This window comes from Suncus etruscus, chromosome 3 (assembly GCF_024139225.1).
Source record: "Suncus etruscus isolate mSunEtr1 chromosome 3, mSunEtr1.pri.cur, whole genome shotgun sequence".
Taxonomy (NCBI): Eukaryota; Metazoa; Chordata; class Mammalia; order Eulipotyphla; family Soricidae; genus Suncus; species Suncus etruscus.
This window is the reverse complement of record NC_064850.1, coordinates 66,931,825-66,958,617: the sequence shown is the minus strand read 5'-3', so window position 1 is coordinate 66,958,617 and position 26,793 is coordinate 66,931,825. Positions and strand designations below refer to the sequence as shown.

Below are 26,793 nucleotides of genomic sequence, written 5' to 3'. Positions count from 1 at the left end.
ACCAGAGTCCCCATATAGCCGGGAGTGGCAGCAGAACAAAAAAGGACAAACCAAACCACTCAAGTCCTCTTCTACTACTTTACAGGAAAGCAAGAATTTTTTTTGCTGTATTTTTTTGGGGGTGGGGCACAGATGGTGCTCAGGGGTTACTTCTGGTTCTGTGCTCAGGAATTATTCCTGGCTGACTCAAGGGATCATGTAGGATGCAGAGGGATCAATCATGTAGGAGCCGGGTATTGCCCACATGCAAGGCAAACTGCCTGCTGTACTATTACTATCACTCTGATTCCCCAAAGCATTGATTTTAAAGCTAAGGTTTCCTGGGCCCAGAGAGATAGCACAGTGGCGTTTGCCTTGCAAGCAGCCGATCCAGCACCAAAGGTGGTTGGTTTGAATCCCGGTGTCCCATATGGTCCCCTGGGCCTGCCAGGAGCTATTTCTGAGCAATGCAGGGTGTGGCCCAAAAACCAAAAAAAAAAAAAAAAAAAAAAGCTAAGGTTTCCCCTTAGAAACAAAGATTAAAGACTATAGGACCTGTTCCTTTTATCAATTCTTTTTATCTGCTTGCTTTTGTTTTATTGGGCCACATCTGGCTGTGCAAGGGCTTACTCCTGGCTCTGCAGTCAGAGATCAATACTGCTGATGCTCAGGGGACCATATAGGATACAAGGAGAGCAACTTTCCTACTGTACTCTCTCTTTCTGGCCCTTTATCAATAATCAATAAAAAAGCATCTGCATATTTGAAAGTGGGAGATGAGATCTTAAAATATCGCAGCGTAAGTAAATAGTTTGAAATGATAAGTGATAGGTATAACCACACTTCTTGGGTTATCATTTCACAATATACTCATAGATTAAATCATTATGCTGTACTAATAATCTTGTGAGTACATGTGAATATAATTAATGTTATGTGTCAATTACAGACCAATAAAAAATATTTTTAATAAGACTGGAGTGGTGGCTCAAGTGGTATGAATCACAGTTCAATCCCCCGGCATCCCATATGGTCCCCCAAGCCAGGAGCAATTTCTGAATGCAGACAGGAGTAATCCCTGAGCATCAAGGGGTGTGGCCCAGAAACCAAATAGAAAAAAAAAATTTTTTTAATAAAATAAAGCAACCAAATTATCCAGATGTCTTTTTTTTTTTACCCATACTGTGCTCACTAAAACAGCTAGTTGTTTCCATCTTGAAGATGGAAAATCTTTTAATCAATAGTGCATGTTATTAAAAAAAATCCAGCATGTTTTTAAGTATATTACTCACTATAAATCTGAGGTTATAATATAGTTTGCCTATGCTGGTCCTGAAATCCTTAATGTGTATTCCAGGACTATCCCACAGACTGGGAGGACTGTCTCCTGTCTAGGACTCAGACTGGGAAGCTTTTTCCCTGATCTCTGTACATCTTCCAGTAAAACTTACAGCTGACAATTCCTACTAAGCCTTGTTGGTGAAAGTTCACTTTCACCTGCCTTCCACAAGAGCAGAAAAGGGTTAGAGATCGCCTTCCCCATCCCCACAAACAAAAAAGGAAGAGAAGATCCCACAACATACAGCGGAAGCGGTTTCTGGACTTTCCGTCAAAGCTCTCTCCAGGTCACTCAGACTTTCTAATCTGGTGTTTTTCTTCTTCCCACTGGGCAATGGTTCCTTTACCTTTCTCTGCTTTCTCTTCAATCCCAAAAGGCCAATATCACACCGAGGACACAGAACCTAATGTGGGACAAAGTACAATCACCAGTAAAAGAAATTTCAGACAAATCATTAGCAAAGACTCTAAAATAAATCTAAGCAGTGAGGTTGTAAATGTCTTACTATTTACATTTTCTTTGGAACTTTCTCCACTACAAAGGGATAACCAGAGGGCAAGGGAGGGAAAAGGAAAACTCAAAAAGATTCACTTGGTTTTGAGACTTCAACTGTCAATAAAAATGTGATCAGGGGCTATAGCAGGTAAGGCACTTGCCTTACAAACAGCCAACACAGGCTTGATTTCTGTCATCCCATGAACCCCCAAGTCTGCCAGGACTGATTCCAGAGTGTAAAGCAGGAGTAATCCTGAGGATTGGCCCAAAAACGAAAGTGATCTGTTATTAATTCAGCCGCAGTGCATGACAAATAACAGTGTATAAATGACACAGAAGGTATAAGCATGAAACTTTCATGAGACAGAGGCAACCAGGCAATCAGGCCTATAAAGGTAGACAACATGGGGTCCTGGCTGTAGCTCAGGGACAGAATACCTGCCTATAAAGTAGAAGGCACTATAGCAGTCCAATACTGCCCCACATGTGCATACCACCACCTGCTATTACATGGCAGAAAGAAATGCACAGGACCTCCCAGGTGCAGTGGCCAAGCATGTGACCCCAGGTCACGACAACAACCAAAAAAGGGGGAAGGAAAGGAGGCATGTAATAAAACATGGTTCTGGCTAAAAGTCCAATTTCAACACAGACTGGGGAACTTGGATGATAAACCTTCTTCATAGATATCAAATGTTATCCTATGTCTGCCTACCCAGGAAACGCCATTATGCTAGAAGCTTAGAAGAGTAACTCTAGCTCTACTGAAAACAACTCAAATAATATCATTGATTCCTTCATTGATACCTTCATGAAGGGACTGGTTGTTTTTCTAAGACCCTTTACACAGATGTTTGCAAACTTACCTCCAAGAGAGAATATGAAGAATTCTCAGTCAAGAATGTGTTAGCAGCACATTCTTTCCAAGCCTGAACCTCAGCTACTAGCAACTCCAGTCTTGGTAGAGAATTCAGATGGACCGGGATAGCTCGGCCCCGGGTAACAAGTTCTACAAGTGTGTCTAAAACTGGTACACGTCCTCCAACCTAGTAAGTAAGAAAAATCATTGCAGAAAAATATAAGCCCATACGTAAAATGAGGAAAACATACTTCAGGTTAAGTGTTTCATAATTCCAAAACACTGAGTTTATGGTCAGCTATTAACAAAACCTGGTAATTAAACAATTGTGGCTGAGGTGTGGTGAATACCTAAAAGAAAAAAACTGGATTTTGTGCTAGGTCCTCAGCCTAATGCTAGGCCCTAAATACAAAGGGATAATTGGTTCTCTATTTTATAATGACTACTATATTCCCTTCTAAATTCACCTGCCATGTTGGTTCCTAAAGATTGGGGAGAAAAAAAAAACACTTAACAAAATGTAAAATATCAAAGACTTTTTATCATGACCTACATAATAAAGTAACAACATGTATTGTACTACATCCAAACTCTTCAATGATAAATTAAAGCAATAAACAAAAAGTCTATTGACTCACAAACTTGACCATTCCTATCATATGGACAGCCTATCTGCACTGTTTCTAGCCCCCCAACCAAGATAACCAGTTCAGTTAGGAACTTGTTAGTTTATGAACTTGCATTTCTAATGAGCTTTCAGAACTTGCTGGCTACAGAATAAAGTGCCCAAATAGTATATTAAAACAAAAACATCAGGATTGTAAAATAAAAACATCATTTTACTATCAGAAAGATAATACAGTGGGGAGACACTTGCCTTGCACGTGGCCAACCCAAGTTAATCTCAGGCATCCTATATGGTCCCCCGAGTCTGGCAGGAGTGATTCCTGAGTGTAGTCAGGAATAACCCCTGAGCATTGGCAGATGTATCTCCCCAAACAACAAATAGATCAAATGTATCTGGGTTGAGGTATGGGTAGGTAGCACTAGTGTACCTAAAATATCTATTTTTTGATGTTTTGTAATATAACACATCCATTATCACTCAATATTTATTACCTTGGAGCACAAAGATTTTGAAATTAACTTCCACTTTGAGATAATACAAAAGAGAAGACACTGATTAAGTGGAACACACCACAGGATTACTCTTCTATAGTCAATACACTCTACAGGTCATTTTTGAGAAGACAGAAAACTGTCAATGCTGACGGCAACATTCTAGGCCCCAACCAGCAGTGTTTGGGGACCATGCAGTGCTTGGGGTTGAACCAGGATTTTTGCATACAAACTATACATTCCAGCCCTTGAAGCCATCTCCCTCTGACCCTATTTCACAGACTTTATAGTTATTCCTTTAATTTGGGGGTGGGAGGGTGTGCCCACACTCACCAGCGCTTGAAGTTATTTCTGGCTCTGCTCTCAGAAATCACCCCTGGCAGGCTCAGAGGATCATAGGGGATGCCAGGGATCAAAACCGGGTCTGTCCCGAGTCAGCAGCTTGCAAGGCAAACGCCCTATCACTGTACCATCACTTTAGTCCCAAAAACTCCATCTTTGGGAACTTACTTTTGGCTTTTTTTTAGATTCCTAACCAACTATTGTGGGAGGCTCCCAAGTTACCCTAAAATTATCTAAGCTTTAAATTAGAGTTAAGGGACTAGAGAGATAGTACAGCAGGCATGGAATTTGTTTTGTGTGGTTCATCTGGATTCAATTCTTGGCATTCCCTAGGGTCCCCTGACTCTCAACAAGAGTGACTACAGAGTGCAGAACCAGAAATAACTCTGAGCATCACTAGGTATGGCCTCAAAACAAAAAATAATAACAACAACAAGCCACTTAAAAAAAAATATTCTTGACCAGTCCCAAAGCGATAGCACAGCAGTAGGGCATTTGTCTTGCACTCAGCCGACCCAAGAGGGACCCGGGTTTGATCCCTAACATCCTATATGGTCCTGAGCTTGCCAAAAGTGATTTCTGAGTGCAGAACCAGGAGTAACCTGATTGCCACTAGGTGTGGCCCAAAAACAAAAATATTTTTTTGATAGCTTTAGTTATGTGGGAATAGTATGAACATCTATTCAGTCAATCCCAAATACTGAATTGAGGTACAACATGTAACCTCCAATTATCCAATCTTCCTTAACTGATGCACTTATACATTCAGCATTTATATTTTAACTAACCTGCAGGGCTTCTACATCCTGAAGCCAGTCCTTGGCTTTCTGCACAGAGTCCTTCAGAGCTGCGCCACTGGGCAGGTATGCAGGGATCTCCTCAATCTCCTTCACTGCCGTAGCAAGGCTATTCAAAGAATGCCGAGGTCTGGACAAATGAGATACAAACACCACTGAGCACTGGCAATGGTGGTTCGTTTTTCTTATGGTTTAACAAGATGACCAGGAAAGTCACTTCAGGGGCAAGGGACATAACTTGACTGGTTCAACACACAATCAAATCTTTCATGTGAGGTTCTACTGGGACGCCATAAACTCCCTGATGCATCACCAGTGTAGCATCACACACAAAATAACATCATTTCCAACAGAATTCATTATGTCAAAAAATTCATTATTTTAAATAAACTAGAACCGAATGGCAGCATCAAACTAAGGAGAAAGCTCAATGAGCTGGGAACATGACTTGCATGCAGAAGCCCTGGGTTCAACTGCCAGCGTTACATGGCCTCCCATGCATCAGAAATATAGTTGGGGCGGTGGAGGGTTAAGACTAAGACAAATTATGTAAATTCCACTCATGCCTGAGTTTAGGATGCACTTCTACTTGTGGGAAGTTGTTCAGCAACTATGTGAAAACTATATACTATTAAAACTTCTAGTTTCGGGGCCGGAGAGATAGCATGGAGGTAAGGCATTTGCCTTGCATGCAGGAGGTCGGTGATTCAAATCCCGGCATTCCATATGGTCTCCAGAGCCTGCTAGGAGCGATTTCTGAGCATAGAGCCAGGAATAACCTCTGAGCACTGCCGGGTGTGACCCAAAAAACCCAAACAAACAAACAAAAACCCCAAAAAAAAAAACAAAAAACAAAAAACTTCTAGTTTTTGGCAAGAAAATTAAAATGCTCTGAAATCTCCATTTAGCCATGGGCTGAATGAAGCTGCCTTGCATGCAGAAGGCCCAAGTTTGATTCCCAGTGCCCCCCATAAAAGCAATCCCTGACCAGAACAGAACGAGCCTGAGCACTGAGGGGTCCCCATGATATTCAGCAAGTATACCAAGATATTGACATACTCCAAAGTAAAATATCAAAAACTCCCACCTTCTTTCTTCAGTGACCATTACTTTTGATTACTGAAGGATGCCGATAACTTTTTTATTTATTTTTTTGGTAGTTTATAATATTGACTATATCATAAAGCTCACAAGAGTGGAACAGGCCGGAGATATAGCACAGAGATAAGGCATTTGCCTTGCATGCAGAAGGACGGTGGTTCGAATCCCAGCATCCCATATGGTCCCCCGAGCCTGCCAGGAGCGATTTATAAGCGTGGAGCCAGGAGTAACAACCCCTGAGAGCTGCTGGGTGTAACCCAAAAACAAAAACAAACAAAAAAGAACGGAAGAGCAGAAGAATTCAATTTAAGCTCTAATACTAGTATGGAGGGTCCTGAATTATTTATCAACAGTATAAATTTATAGTCCTCCCACAATTCTCTACTAACCAGCCTGTGGTTCAATGGGAGTGCCCAGTTTTGTGGTGTCGAGTGGGTCCTGCAGTGCCAGAGGTGGCCTAGTCCCTCAACTTGAGTTGAAGACACACACACTCAGGGGTTCATGTAGTTCTGGTTATCAAATGGGGCTATCTATCTGGCCCCTTAACTGTGGTTTTAAATACTTCTACTTAGAAATTTTTTTTTCAAAGAAGGTATTGTAAGGTGGTCCAGGAAATTTCCTCAGATCATCCTCAGAAAAGACACATCTATCAACACTTTCATAACAGGTAAGAAAAATTAGTATCCTTTTGCTGAAATTCCAAATTAAGCCCCATTCCTGCATCTATTTATATACATGTGCTCTACATACACAGCTGCAGCTATTAAAAAAAAAACTTACCATGCTGGAATAACTGTGCTCTGTACTTTAAGACAGACCCATTACCTAATATTCCCCAACGGACGGACTGGCAGGGATGGGGATGAGGAGGGGTTCGGGAGGTTGCCCTTTACCTGGCCTTGAGAAGACTCTTGGCTTTGTCATCCCAGTGCTCTGACACCGTGAGCAGTTCCTGAAGCCGTGCCATCGCTTTCTCCACTGCTGAGTACGGGGCCAGACCCACTCCTAGGTCTATGAGGCGTCTCATATCATCTAACGTCAGTGAAGTGGGGTCTAGGTAGGCCTGCTGCACCTCTTCAAGCCAGCGGGCCTGCTCTAGACGAACACGCATCTCTGTAAGCTGTGGAAGCTCCACATCAAACTCAAAGCTGACATCCAGCAAGTCCTGCAGCTCAGCAGCACTGGGCATTTCTTCAGAAAGCAGCTTCTGACTCTGCTGCTGAAATTCTTCTACACGATTCAGGAGATCCTAAAACACATTTTTTAAAAAATTAAAAAATGAGGAGGCCGGAGAGATAGCATGAAGGTAAGGTGTTTGCCTTGCATGCAGAAGGGTGGTGGTTAGAATCCCAGCATCCCACATGGTCCCCTGGAGCCTGCCAGGAGCCATTTCTGAGCGGGAGAGACAGGATTAACTCCTGAGCACTGCCGGGTGTGATCCAAAAACCAAAAATAAATAAATAAATAAATAAATAAATAAATAAATAATATGAATTCAGGGCCTGGAGAGATAGCACAGTGGCGTTTGCCTTGCAAGCAGCCGATCCAGGACCAAAAGGTGGTTGGTTCGAATCCTGGTGTCCCATATGGTACCCCGTGCCTGCCAGGAGCTATTTCTGAGCACACAGTCAGGAGTAACCCCTATATAGTACTATACAGTATGAGTACCGCCGGGTGTGACCCAAAAACAAAAAACAGAAAAAAAAAAAAAAAAAAGAATTCAAAGGCCGGATCAATAGCATAGTGGTAGGGCATTTGCCTTGCACGTGGCCAATCCAGGATGAACCCGGGTTCGATTCCCAGCATCCCACACTGTCCCGAGTCTTCCAGGAGTGATTTCTGAGCACAAAGCCAAGAGTAACCCCTGAGAAACTGGGTGTGGCCCCAAAACCTAAATAATGTAAATGTTTAAAAAATTTAAAAAAAAAGATTGTTTCAGAGGCCAAAGAGATAGCACAGTGGATAGGTCATTTGCCTTGCACGTGGCCAACCCAAGTGTGATCTCTGGCATCCTATAGGGTCCCCTGAGCCTGCCAGGAGTAATTCCTGAGTACTTCCAGGTATGGCCCCAAAACAAAAAGATTGTTTAATCAAAGTATTAATCTCATGCTTAGAACCTTCACAAATCCCCTAAGTCTTTCTTCTCACTTAGTTTCAGTAATACAGAAGTGAACGCATAAGCAACAGCTACAACAGGGGACTATCAAACACACCTCCTACTAAGGACTGGGTAGATGGCACAGTCAGTAGGGCTGACCCAGGTTCAATCCCTGGAACCCCTTATAATCTCCTGAGCACCACCTGAAATGGTCCCTAAGCACAGAGCCAGGAGTAATACCTGAGCACTGCCAAGGGTGGCATAAATAAGAGAGAAGAAGGGAAACAAATATAAAACAACCCAACTCCAAGGCACTAGTAGTCAATTTCAAAGAAAACTTTAAATCAACCTTTGGTCACACCTGGTAATCCAATTAGCTGGTTAGATTACTAACATGCACATAGATTTTTACTAAGTATGTCACTGAAGGACCCTCCCCAGGTCCTATAGTACCTTTAGTAATGGTGTCTGGCTGAGGACACATGGAAGAGCATACAGCTGTGTCACAAACTGCCGGAGCTCATTTACTGTCAGCTGATTTTGGGATTTCCCTCCACCAGATCGATACCTACACAAAGAAGAGGCCAAAGAAAGCCATGAGAACATAGATATCCATATATGCACCATTCCCAAGTCCCAATATAACAGGAATGCAGGGTAGAGAATCCTGTCACAACAGGTTTTGAAGTGTTGCCACAAGACTCAGAAGAACACACCTAGTTTGCCTTTTGCCATTAAGCAGCTGCTGTGCCACAGAGGCACATTTTTCTGCATCTTGCGTGACTAAGCGAAGGTGACGCAGAAGGTCATTATCTGGGAATTTCTTCATTTCAGATTCTTCAATTAAAGCTTTAAAACTGATGAGGCCTATGGATAAAGAATAGATCATGATTTATAACTGGCACATTTATTAAACTATCAATATAAAGAATTCTTTAAGTATTGATGTACAGATATAAAAAAAATTTTTTTTTGGTTTTTGGGTCACACCCAGCAGCACTCAGGGGTGACTCCTGGCTCTACGCTCAGAAATCACTCCTGGCAGGCTCAGGGAACCAAATGGGATGCCCAGATTTGAAGCAAGGTCCTTCTGTATGCAAGGCAAATACCCTACACCTCCATTCTATCTCTCCGGCCCCTTGATCTACAGATATAATTTTAAAGCAGAAGTTAGGGCCAGGGAGATGATTCAAAGAGTTAGAGCAGAGGTGCAGGTTCAATCCCCAACACTTAGGACTGAGAGATATGGAGCAAAGATTTACAAAATAAAGGAGAAACAAAACCTACATTATACATCAATTAAGTAAAATGCTTCTAAAGTTTTGTATCATTAATAAATTTCCATTCAACTTTGTTTCCATGTGCAGTGACTTTTTTGTTTTATTGTTTTGGGGCCATACCCAAAAACAGGGTTTTTGGCTCAGGGGTTACTACTAGCTCTGCACTCAGAAATCGCTCCTGGAAGGCACAGGGGACCAAATAGAATGGTAGGAATCAAGCCTGGGTCATCTGATGTGTGCCACATGCAAAGCAAATGCCGTACTGCTGTACTATTGCTCTGGACCTTGATGACCCAAGGACTCAGGGCATCCCAGCTAGTCACAGTTTGGCTGAGTAGCCCAGTATGAGGCTCCAGTAACTCTGCCTGGCAGGGCCCAAGCAGTTGAAACTTCAGGTACATCCCACCAAGCTGAATATCAGTGGAAATGCCCAACGAGCACTTCTTGCATTTCATTAGTTGTGAAGGAAGCAGGCACATCTATACATGCCATCAAGATGCCTGTAAGAGGTCATCTATTTAGTTGGTCTTTTATCTCAGTGATCAGACCAGCCGTTTTTGTGTAACCTATCATAATTAACTGGTTTTCAAACCTTATTACTGAGCATAACCAAAAATACAACAAGGATGGGGCATGTTACATATATAAACAAAGGGCATGCATTATCGGGAGCTGTGGTCCCAGAAGAGAAAGAATCTTGGTAACTCATGTGGCCATTGAAGCTTGCCAGGAATGATTCCTGAGCACAGAGCCCTGAACACACAGTTGGTGTGGCTCCAAATCAAAAAAACAAAAAAACAAAAACAAAAACAAAAAGGAAGAGAAAGAATCTCTGTGAATTTGAGAGAGCTGCAAGGAGCTACTAGAATCCCTTTTTTAAGCAGAGGTTGCTGTTAACTTCTTTTTTTTTTTTTGGTTTTTGGGCCACACCCGGTGACGCTCAGGGGTTACTCCTGGCTATGCGCTCAGAAGTCGCTCCTGGCTTGGGGGACCATATGGGACGCCGGGGGATCGAACCGCGGTCCGTCTCCTAGGCTAGAGCAGGTAAGGCAGGCACCTTACCTCCAGCGCCACCGCCCGGCCCCTGCTGTTAACTTCTTACATACTGCAGATAAAGAGCTGTACTTGCTAGTAGTCACCTTTGGGGAGCTTCACCCCACCCTTCCCAGAGAAAAGAAAATTCTTTAGCTAATATCCAGTTTGTTTTCTTTTTTTGTTGTTTGTGTTTTGGGGCCACATCCTGCGGCACTCAGGTTATTCCTGGCTCTGTGCTCAGAAATCGTTCCTGGCAGGCATGGGGACCACACGGGATGCCAGAGTTAGGGGATTGAACCGGTCGTCCGGGATCACCGCATGCAAAGCAACCCCCTACTGCTGTGATATTGTTCCGGCCCCAAGAAGTGAAGTATTTCAACACGTGCCTAGAATTGGTCTTCTATATGGAAATACTTAAGACCATAATGACTGACAGACACTCAATGGAAAAAGAATTTGTCAAAACTACGTGAAACATATTTTTATTGTGGCAGGAACCATTTTCTCTCATAGTTTATTCTTCAGCTAAGAGGAAGACCATCTAGTAAGCTAATGAAGGAAAAGTTCAAAATTAGTTCAAAAGAAAATGGAGTTGGAGCAATGAAACAGCACATATAGTGTTTGCCTTGCATGCAATAGGCCCAAGTTCTATATCTGGCATCCTATGTTTCCCCGAGCATGCCAAGAGTAATATCTGAGCCAGGAGTAATCCCTGAACACTGAGATGACCCAAAAAAAAAACAACAAAAAGACAAAGAAAGCAAGCCGTGGCTTTCGAAAGACAAACACTGATTTTGGTTAAGGGAAGTAAGTTAACATCCAGATATTTAATTAAATGCCTTTTGTCCTGAAATATAGTTTATCTTAATTTTTTTCCTTAGAGGCCAGAGAGATTGGACACAGGTGCATGCGTCTGGTGCAAATTTGATCTAAAACTACTTATATAGTCCCTTGAGCACAAAGCCAATGCCACAAAGTTTTTCTGGGGTCAAAGAGAAAGTACACCGCAGGTTAAGGAGATTTCCTTGCATGCAGCCAACCCTAGTTCGATCCCTAGCACTCCATATGATTCCCTTAGCATAGCCAGGAGTAATTCCTGAGTGCAGAGCTAGGAGTAAACCCTGGGTGTGACCCTCCAAACAAAACACTTAGTTTTTAAGGGCTGAGAGACAATGCTGTGCACGGGATGCTTGGCTTGCATGTAGTCAGGTCCCCTAAGCCCCACCAGGAGTGATTCCTGAGCATAGTCAGGAGTAAGTCCTGGGCACTGCTCAGTGTGCTTCAAAAACAAACACATCTGCAATAGTTTTGTTTGTGAGACAGTGAAGGATGAAGGTCATCACTGTTTCCTACAGTGTCGTCTTTGTTCATGCATAAGACCTCATTCTGGAGTCAAGTGTCTGCCTCAACTGCTCCTGGCTTTCAGATCCTGGCCAATGCTCAATAAACCTGGCTGGACAGCTAAGTCCAAAGATGGCATGGTGGCAACTATAGTGCAAACAGTTCCCTCTAATCCCTACAAGTGAAGAAAGAGCCTAATTTGTTGGACTCTGAATGCTACTATTCAGACAGGCCCAAACAGCTTCCCAGCATGACCACTGCCACTTACTCTTCTGATCCTCTGTCTCAGAAGTCAAATACAAAAACCTGGGGAGAAGAAATGAATTTTCTTCTTATGAGTATAGGGGTAATAGGGGACAAGCAGAAGTGCAACCAACATCATTAAAGTCCTTTCGATTCACCCTTTCAATGGTAAGTCTTGTTAACTATATTTTATAAACCAGTCCCAAATCACTGAGCACCACACTCTCTATAGCACATACTTTTCTTCTTGTTGATTTTCGCTTCCAAAGCTTCATTCACATTCAAGGCCCATTCGTTGTAGGACTCCGCCCTAAGTTTCAGTGCGTTCATCATGGGGTAGAGGTCATCCAGAGTGTATCGGTACCTGAGTACAAAGATGCAGAGAAGCACACACTTTATACTCAGCATTGTGCCATCGAACAGGTACGCTGCTAGTTTTTTTTTTATTAAGAATCTAGTTTTCCAGGGGCTGGAACGATACAACAGTGGTAGGGCAAGTGCTTTGCATGAGGCCAACCCGGGACAGACCCAGGTTCGATTCCCGGCATCCTATATGGTCCCCAAACCTGACAAGAGTGATTTCTGAGTGTAGAGCCAGGAGTAACCCGAGTGCCGCAAGGTATGGACAAAAAAAAAAAAAGAGAGAGCCTAATTTTCCACTACAACAGTTTTGACTCACCGCAGTTTGTACTTATATGGAGAACAGGAGCATAGTTCCTTCACATGATGCAGGCAAACAAGCACTCCAGGCTTACAAGAGCAGGAGATGGCAGACATGAAGCACGTGGTTTTGCATTTGATACACTGACGCTCATCATCAGGTAACAGCTCAAAATCCATCCTCTCCGAATCGATTACGCCCTAAAATAAAGTGTCCATTAAAGCCCTTCAAAGGACAACTAAAGTTCATCACCCTTCTCCTTGGCAAAATATTCAACAGCTGAGTTTAAAAAAGAAAAGAGAAAGCAAGTTCTCTATCAGGAGGGACACTACATGCTTTAAAATATGTGCAAAGCAAAATGCCCTTGCAAGTATCAGGAGGTTACTTTATTTGTTTACAAAGAACTCTATTAGTTTTTGTTGTGAGCACAATCAGAAACTCACCAAGGACAGAACAAACTGTCACCCTTGACAGCACTTTAAAAAAAAATTTTATTTCATTTAAATAATGACAAAGAGGCCAGGGATATTGATCAACCAATAGGCTAAGCACATTATTTGCCTTGGGAGGTCCAGGTTCAATCTCTGATATCATAGTCCTTTAAACACTGTTGGAAGTGATCCCAAGTATAGCAAGTGTGACCCAACAAAACAAAACAAAATAATTAAGAGACAAACTACTGAGATCAGCTGTTTACTGTATTCTATTTTCCTGATCATTGTGGGCATTAAAAAATGCAAATGTGTTTTGTTCTTTTTAATTCAAATAAAATACTATAAAGGGCATTAGAGAAATACTAGAAAATAAAAATTTTTAAAAATACGAGGCTGGAAAAATAAATGTTGTGGGCCCGGAGAGAGAGCACAGTGGTGTTTGCCTTGCAAGCAGCCGATCCAGGACCAAAGGTGGTTGGTTCGAATCCCGGTGTCCCATATGGTCACCCATGCCTGCCAGGAACTATTTCTGAGCAGCCAGCCAGGAGTAACCCCTGAGCACCGCCAGGTGTGGCCCAAAAGCCAAAATAAATAAATAAATGTGGGGCTGGAGAGATAGCACAATGGCGTTTGTTCGAATCCCGGCATCCCACATGGTCCCCGTCCCCCCCCCCCCCCCCCGTGCCTGCCAGGAGCTATTTCTGAGCAGATAGCCAAGAGTAACCCCTGAGCACCGCCGGGTGTGGCCCAAAAAACAAAAAACAAAAAACAAAAAATTGAGGCTGGATGGGGCTGGAGAGGTAGCATGGAGATAGCGTGTTTGCCTTACATCCAGAAGGATGGTGGTTCAAATCCCAGCATCCCATGTGGTCCCCCAAGCCTGCCTGGAGTGATTTCTGAGCACAGAGCCAGGAGTAACCCCTGAGTGCTGCCGGGTGTGACCCAAAAACCAAAAATACAAAAAAAAATAATAAAATAATAAAATAAAATAAAATAAATAAATAAAAAAAAAAAAAAACGAGGCCAGAGAGATAGCATGGTGGTAAGACGTTTGCCTTGCATGCATAAGGATGGTGGTTCAAATTCTGGTATCCCATATGGTCCCCTGAGCTTGCCAGGAGCAATTTCTGAGCCTAGAGCCAGGAGTAACCCAAGCCCTGCCGGGTGTGACCCAAAAACCAATATGCACACACACACACACACACACACACACAAAATGTTAAAGAAAATGGAAGAGACTATCAGAGAATTATTAATTATAGAAAGATGCTGAGTGGCAGACTGAAAGAATATTGGATGTCAAAAGTTGGGCTATCATGCAAAAAAAAAAAAAAAAAAAAAAAAAAAAAGAACTACAGCAATTCTCTGCTAAAATATGGCAAGGTTATGTGAGTCAAAGAGTCCTTTATCTTTTTTTTCTTTTTTTTTGGTTTTTGGTTTTTGGGCCACACCTGGCGGTGCTCAGGGTTTACTCCTGGCTGTATACTCAGAAATAGCTCCTGGCAGGCACGGGGGACCATATGGAACACTGGGATCCGAACCAACCACCTTTGGTCCTGGATCGGCTGCTTGCAAGGCAAACGCCACTGTGCTATCTCTCTGGAGAGTCGTATATCTTTCAGGACAAGTCTGGAATATAGGAATATATTTTTCACAGAAGTTCAAACTTTTTTTTTTTTTTTTTGGTTTTTGGGTCACACCTGGCAGTGGTCAGGGATTACTCCTGGCTCTACACTCAGAAATTTCCCCCGGCAGGCTGAGGGTACCATATGGGATGCTGGGATTCGAACCACCGACCTTCTGCATGCAAGGCAAATGCCTTACCTCCATGCTATCTCTCCGGCCCCAGAAGTTCAAACTTTTATTACCCTTACCTCTCAAATGGAACCAGCCTGATAATTCAATTTTGATCATGCCAAGGGCATGATTAGGTTTATTTATACACAGGGTCCTTAGGTTTACTTTTAACTATTTTGACCACATCTAGACACTTATATGACCCAGTAAAGATGGAGATGAGTAAAGAAAGCACCCATCAGTAAACATTTAGTTTTAATCTGGACTTGGTGATTAAAAAGGATTTTGGGGGCCGGAGAGATAGCATGGAGGTAAGGCGTTTGCCTCTCATGCAGGAGGTCATTGGTTCGAATACCGGCGTCCCATATGGTCCTCCCATATGGTCCTCCCGTGCCTGCAAGGAGCAATTCCTGAGCCTGGAGCCAGGAATAACCCCTGAGCACTGCCGGGTGTGACCCAAAAACCACAAAAAAAAAAAAAAAAAAAAAAAAAGGATTTTGCACAGGAAAGGGCTGAAACTTTTGTTTCCCATGAGATTGAAAAGGCAACAGAGACAGCCCAGCAGTCTGAGTGCACATCCTGCAGGAGAAAGCCTGAGGCTAGTCCCTGGCACTAGCAACAATAACCTCTGAGCACTGCATTGGGAGTAGCCCTTGGGCAACTTCTGAGTGTGGCCCAAACCCTCCCCACCCCAACACCCCCAAAAAATTAAAAAGAAACTAAAGAACTACTATAGGTTTTAGTAAAGAATAAACATGGAGGGGCCAAAGCGATAGCATAGTGGGTAGGGCATTTGCATTGTATGCTGCCGACCAGCAGGTTCGATCTTCGGCATCCCATATGGTCCCCTGAGCCTGCCAGGAGCAATTTCTGAGTGCAGAGCCAGGAGTAATCCCTGGGTACAACTGGGTGTGGCCCAAAACCCACCTCCCCAAAAAGAATAAACATAGAAATTAAATTTTATTTGCAAATTTCCACATCTGAAAAAACTTGCAAGTACTCAAAATTTCAAAACAGAGTTATCATTATTAGTAAAATAAGTTAGTAAAGCACTTGATAACTAGGCGTTGTTTTTCCCACTGGTAAAATACCAGGGGACAGGTAGGTGAACAACAATGTGCTCAAGGGAACCGACATCTTACAATGCTACATACACATTTTAATAAATCAATTTAAGGAGCCAGGCAGACAATATAGGGTCAACCCAACTTTTATCCTTGGCATAATATCCCTGGAGCATCACTGAGAGTTTTCCAGGAGACCCCCAATACCTCTAGATTTGACCTTGCAACCCATCTTCTTCCACACAGTCAAGGGGTTGGATAACCCAGCAGAGCAGGGCCTTCAGAAAACCAGGGAAGGATCCCAGGGAGGTGATCCCTTCACAATGCACTTACCCATCTAATTGCAAAAAATTTGACCAAAAAGCTAGTAAAAACAGTGAACAGCAGATAGCAAGGTCACAAGATCACAAGACCAATATACAAAAAAGTCTGCAGCAGTCATCTTTTTTTTTAGGGGGAAAGGGGTTTCCTAACTGGCTGTGCTCACGTTGACTCTTGACTCTGCACTCAGGAATCATTCTAGGAAGTGCTTGGTGGACCTTATGAGGTGCCAGGGACCAAACTCAGGGATCAAACCATGTTAGCCGCATGCAAAGCAAGTGCTGCCCTTCTGTGCTCTCTCCAGACCCATTGATTTTAACCAGTGTTCTATAATGGTCCACAGGTGTAAAAAGTTTGATGAAAATGGAAAAACAATGATCTGTTATATTTCCTTTCCGGGTGTTTGTAATATTCTTAAATGCTAATAATAATCAGAGAAAATTAAAGTAATAGTAATACTATTATTTGGTCTCAACAGTATCATTCAAGTCCCCCAAACACCACCAAGAGTAACCCAGAGCACAGGATGAAGTTCTAAGCATAGCCAAGTGTGGACCAATAACAAAGTCAGATATATCTGGAACAATTAATAGTCTACAAGCACAAGTGGTCATATCAACACACACCTTGCACCACAAAAAAAAATTATTTTGAGGTCTGGGAAAATAGTATAAGGGGTTAAGGTGCTTGCCTTGTATGCAATCAACCCCATGGCAGTTCAAACCTAAGCTCCACATAAGGCACCTCATGCATTTCTGGGAGTGATCCTAGAGCACTTGCCAAGAGTAAATCCTAAGCATAGTAAATACCAACAAAAACATTTTTTTCTTAAAAATAAAAAATTTTTCTGAGGGCCCGGAGAGATAGCACAGCGGCGTTTGCCTTGCAAGCAGCCAATCGAGGACCAAAGGTGGTTGGTTCGAATCCCGGTGTCCCATATGGTCCCCCGTGCCTGCCAGGAGCTATTTCTGAGCAGACAGCCAGGAGTAACCCCTGAGCACCGCCGGGTGTGGCCCAAAAAAAAAAAAAAAAAAAAAAAAAACAACCAAAAAAAAAAAAAAATTTTTTTCTGAGGGGCAAGATGAGTGCAATGGAGCACATGTCCAACACAAGAAAGACCCAGAGGCTGAGCACCAGCTGTTTACAGGCCCCACAGAAAACTGACTGTAGTCTAACTGGTCCCACATGTCACTGTAAATTGTAAAGTCCACACTCTGGGGTCTGGTTTGCAGGTAATGGAGACTGGCCGTGCCTATAGACGGATGGATCAAAGAAAAATTTCCATGATTCAGTAAAATTTAAGCAGAGCTTAAAACTAAAAAATTCTGGGGCCGAAGAGATAAGCACAGCGGCGTTTGCCTTGCAAGCAGCTGACCCAGAACCTAAGGTGGTTGGTTTGAATCCAGGCGTCCCATGTGGTCCCCCGTGCCTGCCAGGAACTATTTCTGAGCAGATAGCCTGGAGTAACCCCTGAGCACCGCCGGGTGTGACCCAAAAACCAAAAAAAAAAAAAAAAAAAAAAATAGTGAATAGAAAAAAGGTAAGCCAAAGGGCCAATTTCACTGGACATTTCATCCAAAGAAACAAATATATTGGTAGCAAATAAGTATATGATCAGTGTTCAGTATCATTAACCCCTGAAGAAATGAGAACAACACCAGGAGATAACTCCCTTCCTCTCTGTCTCCATCTCTGAATGATCTTAAATGAAAGCTAAGAAAAGACACCTTAGGATAATAAGGTGTGTACCACTTTTCTTGGTAATGCTCAATGATATGCAATTAGGATTCCAGAAACCTTACCAGTTTACGGACAGTTTCTCTTAAAGCTTTCTCATCCTCAATCATAATTGCCATGTCTTTCTGGACAGTTGAAGCAACAACGACATCCAGCACATCAGCCTTGGATGCCATCTTGCAAATCATCTCATCGTGGGAAAAGACACAGTAGCGGTGAAGTAGGCGATAATGCTCCACACACTGGCGGCCTAAGGGCAACTGTGCAGCAAAAGGAAACACAATATTCACCTTTCAACTTCCTGTCTTCAAAGATTTTTACTATTATTTATTAGAAAATATATCCTGGGTCATGACAGATAACTCATATCACCTCTTGAAGATACTGAGGCAAGTCTTTGGGCCTTTGGATTCTTCATCTCAAAGATGGGGCATATTTAAGAACCTTAAACTGAAAGTGCTTAGGTCGAGAGATTACAGTGAGTAGGGAACTACCCTTGCATGCAGCTCTCCCACGTTCAGTTCTCTTTATTTTAATTTATTTTTTGGGGGGGGGTCACACCCGGCAGTGCTCAGGGGTTATTCCTGGCTCCAGGCTCAGTAATTGCTCCTGGCAGGCACGGGGGACCATATGGGACGCCGGGATTCGAACCGATGACCTCCTGCATGAAAGGCAAACGCCTTACCTCCATGCTATCTCTCCGGCCCCCCACGTTCAGTTCTCATCTCTGACAAAGACAAAAGTAAGCCCTGAGAATGGACAGGCGAACCCTGTGCCCTCCCAAATGAATACAATATATGAATTAATTAACAACAATGTAGAAACTATACATTTTCTGAAATAACCATGTTGAGCTGATGTGATTAACCAATCTGCCAACAAGGAACTGTGATTCTGCAAAATTACCTGACAACAATTCTAAAAACAGTGGTAGAGTTAGAGAGATACTACAGCAAGTAGGGTGCTTGCCTTGCACATGACGAAGCTGGGTATAATCCCCAGCATCCTATAAAGTTCCCCAAGTCGACTCAAGAGTGATTTCTAAATGCAAAGGAGTAATCCCTGAAAACAATTTGGGTGTGGCTCCAAAATAATAAATAAAGCATCTTTATTCAAGCTATTACTAAAAAGGGTGGTACATTAACATCATCACACTTAGCTAAACAGCTCCTTTTAAGTAAATGAAAACTATTAAAAATTCCATTCTGCAATTAAATGAAACCCAGTATTGTCATTAAAAATTACTGTGTTGGGCCAGAGCAGTAGCACAGTAGTAAGGCATTTATTTGGCTTGCACATGGCCAATAAAGGACCCTGGTTTGAATCCTGGCATCCTATATAGTCCCCGGAGCCTGTCAGGAGCAATTTCTGAGCACAGAGCCAGGAGTAATTCCTGAGTGCCATCAGGTGTGACAGAAGAAGAAGAAGAAGAAGAAGAAGAAGAAGAAGAAGAAGAAGAAGAAGAAGAAGAAGAAGAAGAAGAAGAAGAAGAAGAAGAAGAAGAAGAAGAAGAAGAAGAAGAAGAAGAAGAAGAAGAAGAAGAAGAAGAAGAAGAAGAAGAAGAAGAAGAAGAAGAAGAAGAAGAAGAAGAAGAAGAAGAAGAAGAAGAAGAAGAAGAAGAAGAAGAAGAAGAAGAAGAAGAAGAAGAAGAAGAAGAAGAAGAAGAAGAAGAAGAAGAAGAAGAAGAAGAAGAAGAAGAAGAAGAAGAAGAAGAAGAAGAAGAAGAAGAAGAAGAAGAAGAAGAAGAAGAAGAAGAACAACAACAACAACAACAACAACAACAACAACAACAACAACAACAACAACAACAACAACAACAACAACAACAACAACAACAAAGGGGGCTCACTCTTGTCCTACAATACATAGAACTTACCCTGGTCCCAAACCCAGATCTCCCCCCTTTTTCTCCCTCTCCTGGCCTAGAGGTTTGTCATAGGCTCCTAGGGCACCAATATTAAAATGGCTTTAAGGCTAGTCAGAGTCTCACCAGCAAAACCCCAAAGACCAAGGCAGCAGAAGCCAATCTCTGGCAGTTCATTTCTCTGGCAGTTAAAAGACCAATTCTTGGGCCAGGAGAGATAGCACAGCGGCGTTTGCCTTGCAAACAGCCGATCCAGGACCAAAGGTGGTTGGTTCGAATCCCGGTGTCCCATATGGTCCCCCGTGCCTGCCAGGAGCTATTTCTGAGCAGACAGCCAGGAGTAACCCCTGAGCACCGCCGGGTGTGGCCCAAAAAACAAAAAACAAAAAACAAAACAAATAAAAGACCAATTCTTTCACTTAACCTTAAACCAGAAAATAAAAATAAAAATAAAAAAAAATAAAAGTTGGCAGAACTAGGAGCTGTGCGTTGATACCATAGGCTTGATTTACAATGGTACAAGTGCCTTTCATCTTCACTTGCAAGGTAACAATTTGTGGACGAGCGATTTGAGTAGCCTTCAGTTTAAACAACTACACCATGACAGGGTTTTGTACCATCATGCCATTTAACCGTCAGTTTGAAAAAGTCACTAGTCATAATTACATACCCAATCAACTGTACAGAAGTTAACAGCTTCAGCAAAATTGAAGCCTTGGTTAAAACCACTGTGGTAGGCTCTTGGAAACGTGATCACAAACTCCCCGGCACACTGATTAGTTCGGTAAACCTAAAGAAATAGAAAACGAAGATTTTTAGTAGGAGTCTCACGCAAGACAATTTTATCATGTTCTACTGCTCAGGAAAGACTGCTTCCAGCTATGGCCATACAGAGGGGAAAACAAAAACAAACAGCAGAATATAACTTTCACGCACACTTTTGTCACAAGGCAGAATGAAAACCCCAGATTAACAGGATTGGTTAGCATCTAAACAGAAAATGTGATTTCAAGTATGAAAAAATACAGCTGCACCCATAATCAGGAGATATTTTCCCAAATACAATGACATTAAGAATATATTAATAACACATCACAAAAAAAACAAGATCAGTGCTAGTGGGAATGTAGAGAGAAACAAACTCTTATTCACTGCTGGTGATAATGCCGTTTAGTCCAGTCTTTATGGAAAGTAATACACAGATTCCTCAAAAAACTGGAAATTGAACTCCCATATGATCCAGCTACTCCAATCCTAAGGATTATACCCTAGGAACACAAAAATACAATTCAAAAATCCCTTCCTCACACCTATATTCATCGCAGTGCTATTTACAATAGCCAGACTCTGGAAACAACCAAGATGCCCTTCAATAGATAAATGGCTAAAGAAACTGTAGCAACTAGCTGAATTATGGGGCAGGGAAGGTGGCGCTAGAGGTAAGGTGTCTGCCTTGCAAGTGCTAGCGTAGGATAGACCACGGTTCGATCCCCCCGGCGTCCGATATGGTCCCCCCAAGCCAGGGGTGATTTCTGAGCACATAGCCAGGAGTAACCCCTGAGTGTCAAATGGGTGTGGCCTAAAAAAAAAAAAAAACAACAACAACAAAATCAAAAACAAGAAACTGTGGTACATGTACACAATGGAATATTATGCAGCTGTCAGGAGAGATGAAGTCATGAAATTTTCCTATACATGGATGTAGATGGAATCTGTTATGTTAAGCGAAATAAGTCAGAGGGAGCAAGATAGACACAGAATAGTCTCACTGATGTATGGATTTTAGGAAAAATTAAAGACATTACTGTAATGAGGCCCAGAGACAATAGAGTTAAGGGCTGAAAGGATTGGAAGGACTGGCTCACAATTTGAAGCTCACCACAGAGTGGTGAACTATGTTAGGGAAATAACTACACTAACAACTAACATGACAATGTTAAAGAATGAAAGAATCAGAATGCCCGTCATGAATACAGGCAGGGTGGGGGAGGAGTAGAGGCACTGGTGATGGGGGGTGTTCTGTTTATAACTGAAAACCAACTACAGACATGCTTGTAATCATGGTGCTTAAATAAAGATTTATATTTTAAAAAAAGAATATATTAATATGGGGCCAGAGAGATAGCATGGAGGTAGGGCATTTGCCTTGCATGCAGAAGGATGGTGGTTCAAATCCCAGCATCCCATATGGTCTGAGCACAGAGCCAGGAACCCTGAGTGCTGCTGGGTGTGACCCAAAACACAAAAACAAACAAAAGAATATATTAATATGAGCAGTAAGGCATTTGCCTTGCAAGGCAGCTGATCCAGGTTTGAACCCCCCCATCCCATATGGTCCCCCCATGTCAAGAGTGATTTCTGAGTGCAGAGCCAAGAGTGTGGCTCAAAAACAAGAGGGAGAGGGAGAAAGACAGAATATATTAATATGGAGCCAGATACATAGCACAGCAAGTGAGGTTTTTTTCCTGGCATATGGCTGACCCAGGTTCATTCCCCAGCATCCCGAAGTTCTCAGAGCCTGCCAAGTGTGATTCCTAAGTGCAGACCCTGAACACTATTGAATTCAGGAACATTTAAAAGAAAGGAGGGAATATCCTAAAAGGACAGAAGAGAGCTCAAAAGGCTGGCTTACATATTGTGCATGTGGAAGACCCACGCTCAGTACCCTGAGCATCAACAGGAGTAAACAACAAACCAAAAGGAACCCCGAGGCATTGCCAGAGATACAGCTTAGTGGACAGAAACAAAAAAATGCTTCCACTATATTTGGTTATAGAGTCAATATATAGACTGGCCACCCCCCACCAAAAAAAAATAATAATAATCCTAGTTATCTTCTACCACAAATGAAAGAAATTTAACATTATTTTAAGGATCTCATCTAAACAAAATTATTCTTGATTGATAACCAAGCTTAATTTCCAATAACAAAGTTCTCCTCTTCCCAATGCCAATTTCATCAAAAACAAAATAACTGGGGCCGGGCCCGGAGAGATAGCACAGCGGCGTTTGCCTTGCAAGCAGCCGATCCAGGACCAAAGGTGGTTGGTTCGAATCCCGGTGTCCCATATGGTCCCCCGTGCCTACCAGGAGCTATTTCTGAGCAGACAGCCAGGAGTAACCCCTGAGCAACGCCGGGTGTGGCCCAAAAACCAAAAAAAATAAATAACTGGGGCCAGAGAGATAGCATGGAGGTAGTGCATTTGCCTTGTATGCAGAAGGAAGGTGGTTTGAATCCTGGCATCCCATATGGTCCCTGAGCCTGCCAGGAGCTATTTCTGAGCGTAGATCCAGGAGCAACCCCTGAGCGCTGCCAGGTGTGACCCCAAAACAAAAACAAAAACAAAAAACAAAAAACAAAACCAAACTTATATTGCTCTAGGCACACAAATTCTCAAACTAAACTTGAATTTTTTTGGGGGGTCACATCTGGCAGTGCTCAGGGGACCATATGGGATGCTGGGATTCGAACCATCAACCTCCTGCATGCAAGGCAAATGCCCTACCACCATGCTATCTCTCCAGCCCCAATATTTTTTTTCTATATCTATGAATAATGGTTCACCAAATTGTGTGAGTCCAAGACCAGTAGCATCATTGTCAACTAAAAATTTGGGGGTGGGGGGAGTAAAAATTTTTTAATAAAAATTTTTTAACTGAATCCCTGTAAGTTACACAATTACACAGTTGTTCCTAATGAGTCTCAGGCAAAAACATGTGCCACATCCAGTACAAAGTATCAAGTGCTGACCATCATCCAAACCTACACCAAAAGGAACTATGAATGCCAGAGTGCGTAGGGCATTTACCTTGCACAGGGCTCACCCGGGTTTGATCCCCAGCATCCCATTTGGTCCTGACTAAGAGTAAACTTTGAGGGCCAATGGTGTGGCCCAAAAACTGGGGGGTTGGGGGGAGGAGAGAACAAAAATGGAAAGAAACTAGGCTAAGGACAGCCATCTGTATTCTAGCATACCTTTCCAGGTTCTGAGTAGGCTAGTTTGAAAACCAGGACCCTTCTACCAGGACTTTCCTTCCCCTACAATTTATATTCTTTATCAGGGTTCCAAGTTATAGTTTCAAGGTCATCATGAACATGAACTCCAGGATAAATAGGTCAGATGCCTCAAGACCATTAACTATGCAAACATTCTCCAAAACAAATTGAGTCCTCTATATTTTATTCATTTATCTGTGCTATGCCTAGAGGTTAACCCCAGATGGTCTGCTAAATTACTAAAGATCTCTATAATTAGGCCTTATATTAAAAGATAACTTCAGGGCCGGGAGAGATAGCACAGCAGCGTTTGCCTTGCAAGCAGCTGATCCAGGACCAAAGGTGGTTGGTTTGAATCCCGGTGTCCCATATGGTCCCCCGTGCCTGCCAGGAGCTATTTCTGAGCAGACAGCCAGGAGTAACCCCTGAGCACCGCCGGGCGTGACCCAAAAACCAAAAACCAAAAAAAAAAAAAAAAGATATCTTCAATCAATATGCACTCCCCCAAACCAGGAAAAAGTAATATAAGGTGGAGATATTTTAGTATCTATTTTGCTAAGCTGTGCTCCATACAAATAATTTATAACTCCTCAAAGCAAAGTCTACCTACTTCCACTTCCTAGTCTATACACAAAAAGGCACATAATTTAAATCATAGCAAGACCAAGAATTCACTGTAGGCGCAGGAGGGAATATAGGGACAGTGGTGCATGGTAGTGGACATTGGTAAAAGGGGAAATGGGCGATGGAACAACGTATGCCTGAAACTCAATCATAAATCTTTGTAACCTTGCAACTAGCAGTGGTTCAAATTTTAAAAAATTCAACTGAAAACCTGAACATTTTTAAACATTTTTAAAATAAATGTTCACTTTTAAATATAGGAAGCTAGGGGCCGGAGAGATAGCATGAAGGTAGGGTGTTTGCCTTGCATGCAGAAGTTTGAATCCCGGCATCCCATATGGTCCCCCGTGCCTGCCAGAAGTGATTTCTGAGCATAGAGCCAGGAGTAACCCTTGAGCACTGCCAGTGTGACCCAAAAAACAAACAAAACAAACAAACAAATATAGGAAGCTAGAGAGACAGTACAGCAGAGGTATTTGCCTTGCATGCAGATTGACCAGAGTTTAAGTCCCAGAATCCTATATGGTTCCCCAGAACCTGCCAGGGCTCACACATACATGCCTCTAAAAATACCCCAGAGTATTCTCTGATTGAACAATCTTAGGAAACACTAAATAAGTGGGATCCTGAAGTCTAAGCTCAAAAACTTCACATATGGAACACATAGTACACACAGAATGTTTGCCTGTACTACCTACACCGGTTCAATCTTGGCACTGGATATGGTCCATTGAGCCCCACCAGGAATGATCCCTGAGCAAAGCCAGGAGTTAAGACTTGAGCATCATTGGGTCTAGCCCAAAAACAAAACAAACTCAAAAAGAATTCAAAATAAAGTTATTTTAAAGTAAGCTCAGGAAGAGAGATAGTACTAGTGCTAAGAAACTTCACTTTCAGGTCAGAGCGATAGTGAAGAGTAAGGTGTTTGCCTTGTATGCAGCTGATACAGGTTCAATCCCTCACACCTCCATACGGTCCCCCAAGCTCACCAGGAGTGATCAGACCCCTGAGGATATATCTAGAAGTAAGACCTGAGCCCAGCCAGATGTGGCCCCAAACAACCACAAAATAAAGGAAGTCACCTTCCATGTTGTCAACAGCCATGTGATCATTCATACCACACAAGCACCACCAGGAGTGAGCCTGGGCAAAAAGAGCCAGGAATAGCACCCTTAGCACCAATAGAATAAGCTACATTAGAGATGGGAGCTGAACTAAGATCTATCAAATATGTCGTTCCAGTTCATTACTAACACAGTATTATTAAAATCATCTGGATTCAATTAACTACTTTTGTAAATGGGGACAGAATGGTTCTAACACCAGAGTTCAGATGGAGTTGGAATTGAACTTAAATATTTTCACAGTAATCTACTTTACTTTATACTGAACCAGTAACATGTATTTATCTTTTAGTGGCAGGGGAGCAAACCCAGACCTAGAGGCAAGGCAAATGCACCCTTGGCCTCAAGCTTATTTTTAACATGTTTTTTGGTTCTGCATCAAAACATTGAGGTTTAGAAACCAAAACAACATTTACAAAGTTTTAATGCTTGTATCACACATACATATACTAAAAATAATTCAAATGGACACCAAAAGTAAGTCTATACTTCTTATTTACAAAAATAAGAATGCTTATCAATCTAATTATTAGCTGCAACAAGTTAGCTTTGATGGTGTATTTAGGGTTCAGTTCAGCCCAACTGGCTTAATAGGGTCACGATCTGCCAAAGTATACCCACAGCTACTTCTATATCAAGTTGAGCTTTCTAGAACAAATATAAGTCGACTTCACAAAAAAAGCTGCTAAAAGGAAAGGGAAGTGGTGAACTAAAGCTTAAGTGACAGGAGGGAGGCTCAGAACATACAGGCACTTCATGAGTCATCAGGGTATTGGGGTTCATGATGGTCACAAGCTGATGGAGCAGATCCGGCTGCGACACAAAGAGCTCTGGAGCTAATTTCTTCATTACATTTTCTAGCTGTTCGGCAGCGTACCCTGGGACTCCGTACCAAGTTTTTGGCTCACCCCTGCAAAGATCATAAAAATCAATCTGCAATACCAACACATACAAATGGTTAACTAGTTCATCCTTTTCAGATCCTACTTTATAAGACTATACTGCAAAGGCACGTTCAAGCTTAGGAAGCGTCTTAAGAAATGAGACTGGGACCATTTTGTAAAGCATTTTCCCTATCAAATGGAAAGCTTTAACAGGAGAGTTTCCATCTTAGAATTCTCTCCCTCCTCCCATTTTTTCTG

General features: G+C 42.4%; 1 protein-coding gene across 1 annotated transcript in view; it reads right to left on the bottom strand.

Moving 5' to 3' along the window:
- Positions 1 to 26,793, bottom strand: part of KDM5B (lysine demethylase 5B) — a 90,491-nt gene that overhangs the window by 10,228 nt on the left and 53,470 nt on the right. Inside the window, exons 12-22 of the mRNA XM_049770583.1 lie at positions 26,399 to 26,561; positions 20,577 to 20,696; positions 18,108 to 18,302; positions 12,708 to 12,889; positions 12,268 to 12,392; positions 8,846 to 8,996; positions 8,583 to 8,697; positions 6,925 to 7,280; positions 4,922 to 5,060; positions 2,680 to 2,859; positions 1,563 to 1,721 (exon numbers count right to left, since the gene is read on the bottom strand). Of these exons, the coding sequence (XP_049626540.1) occupies positions 1,563 to 1,721; positions 2,680 to 2,859; positions 4,922 to 5,060; positions 6,925 to 7,280; positions 8,583 to 8,697; positions 8,846 to 8,996; positions 12,268 to 12,392; positions 12,708 to 12,889; positions 18,108 to 18,302; positions 20,577 to 20,696; positions 26,399 to 26,561 (1,885 nt within the window). The remainder of the gene's footprint in view (positions 1 to 1,562; positions 1,722 to 2,679; positions 2,860 to 4,921; positions 5,061 to 6,924; positions 7,281 to 8,582; positions 8,698 to 8,845; positions 8,997 to 12,267; positions 12,393 to 12,707; positions 12,890 to 18,107; positions 18,303 to 20,576; positions 20,697 to 26,398; positions 26,562 to 26,793) is intronic.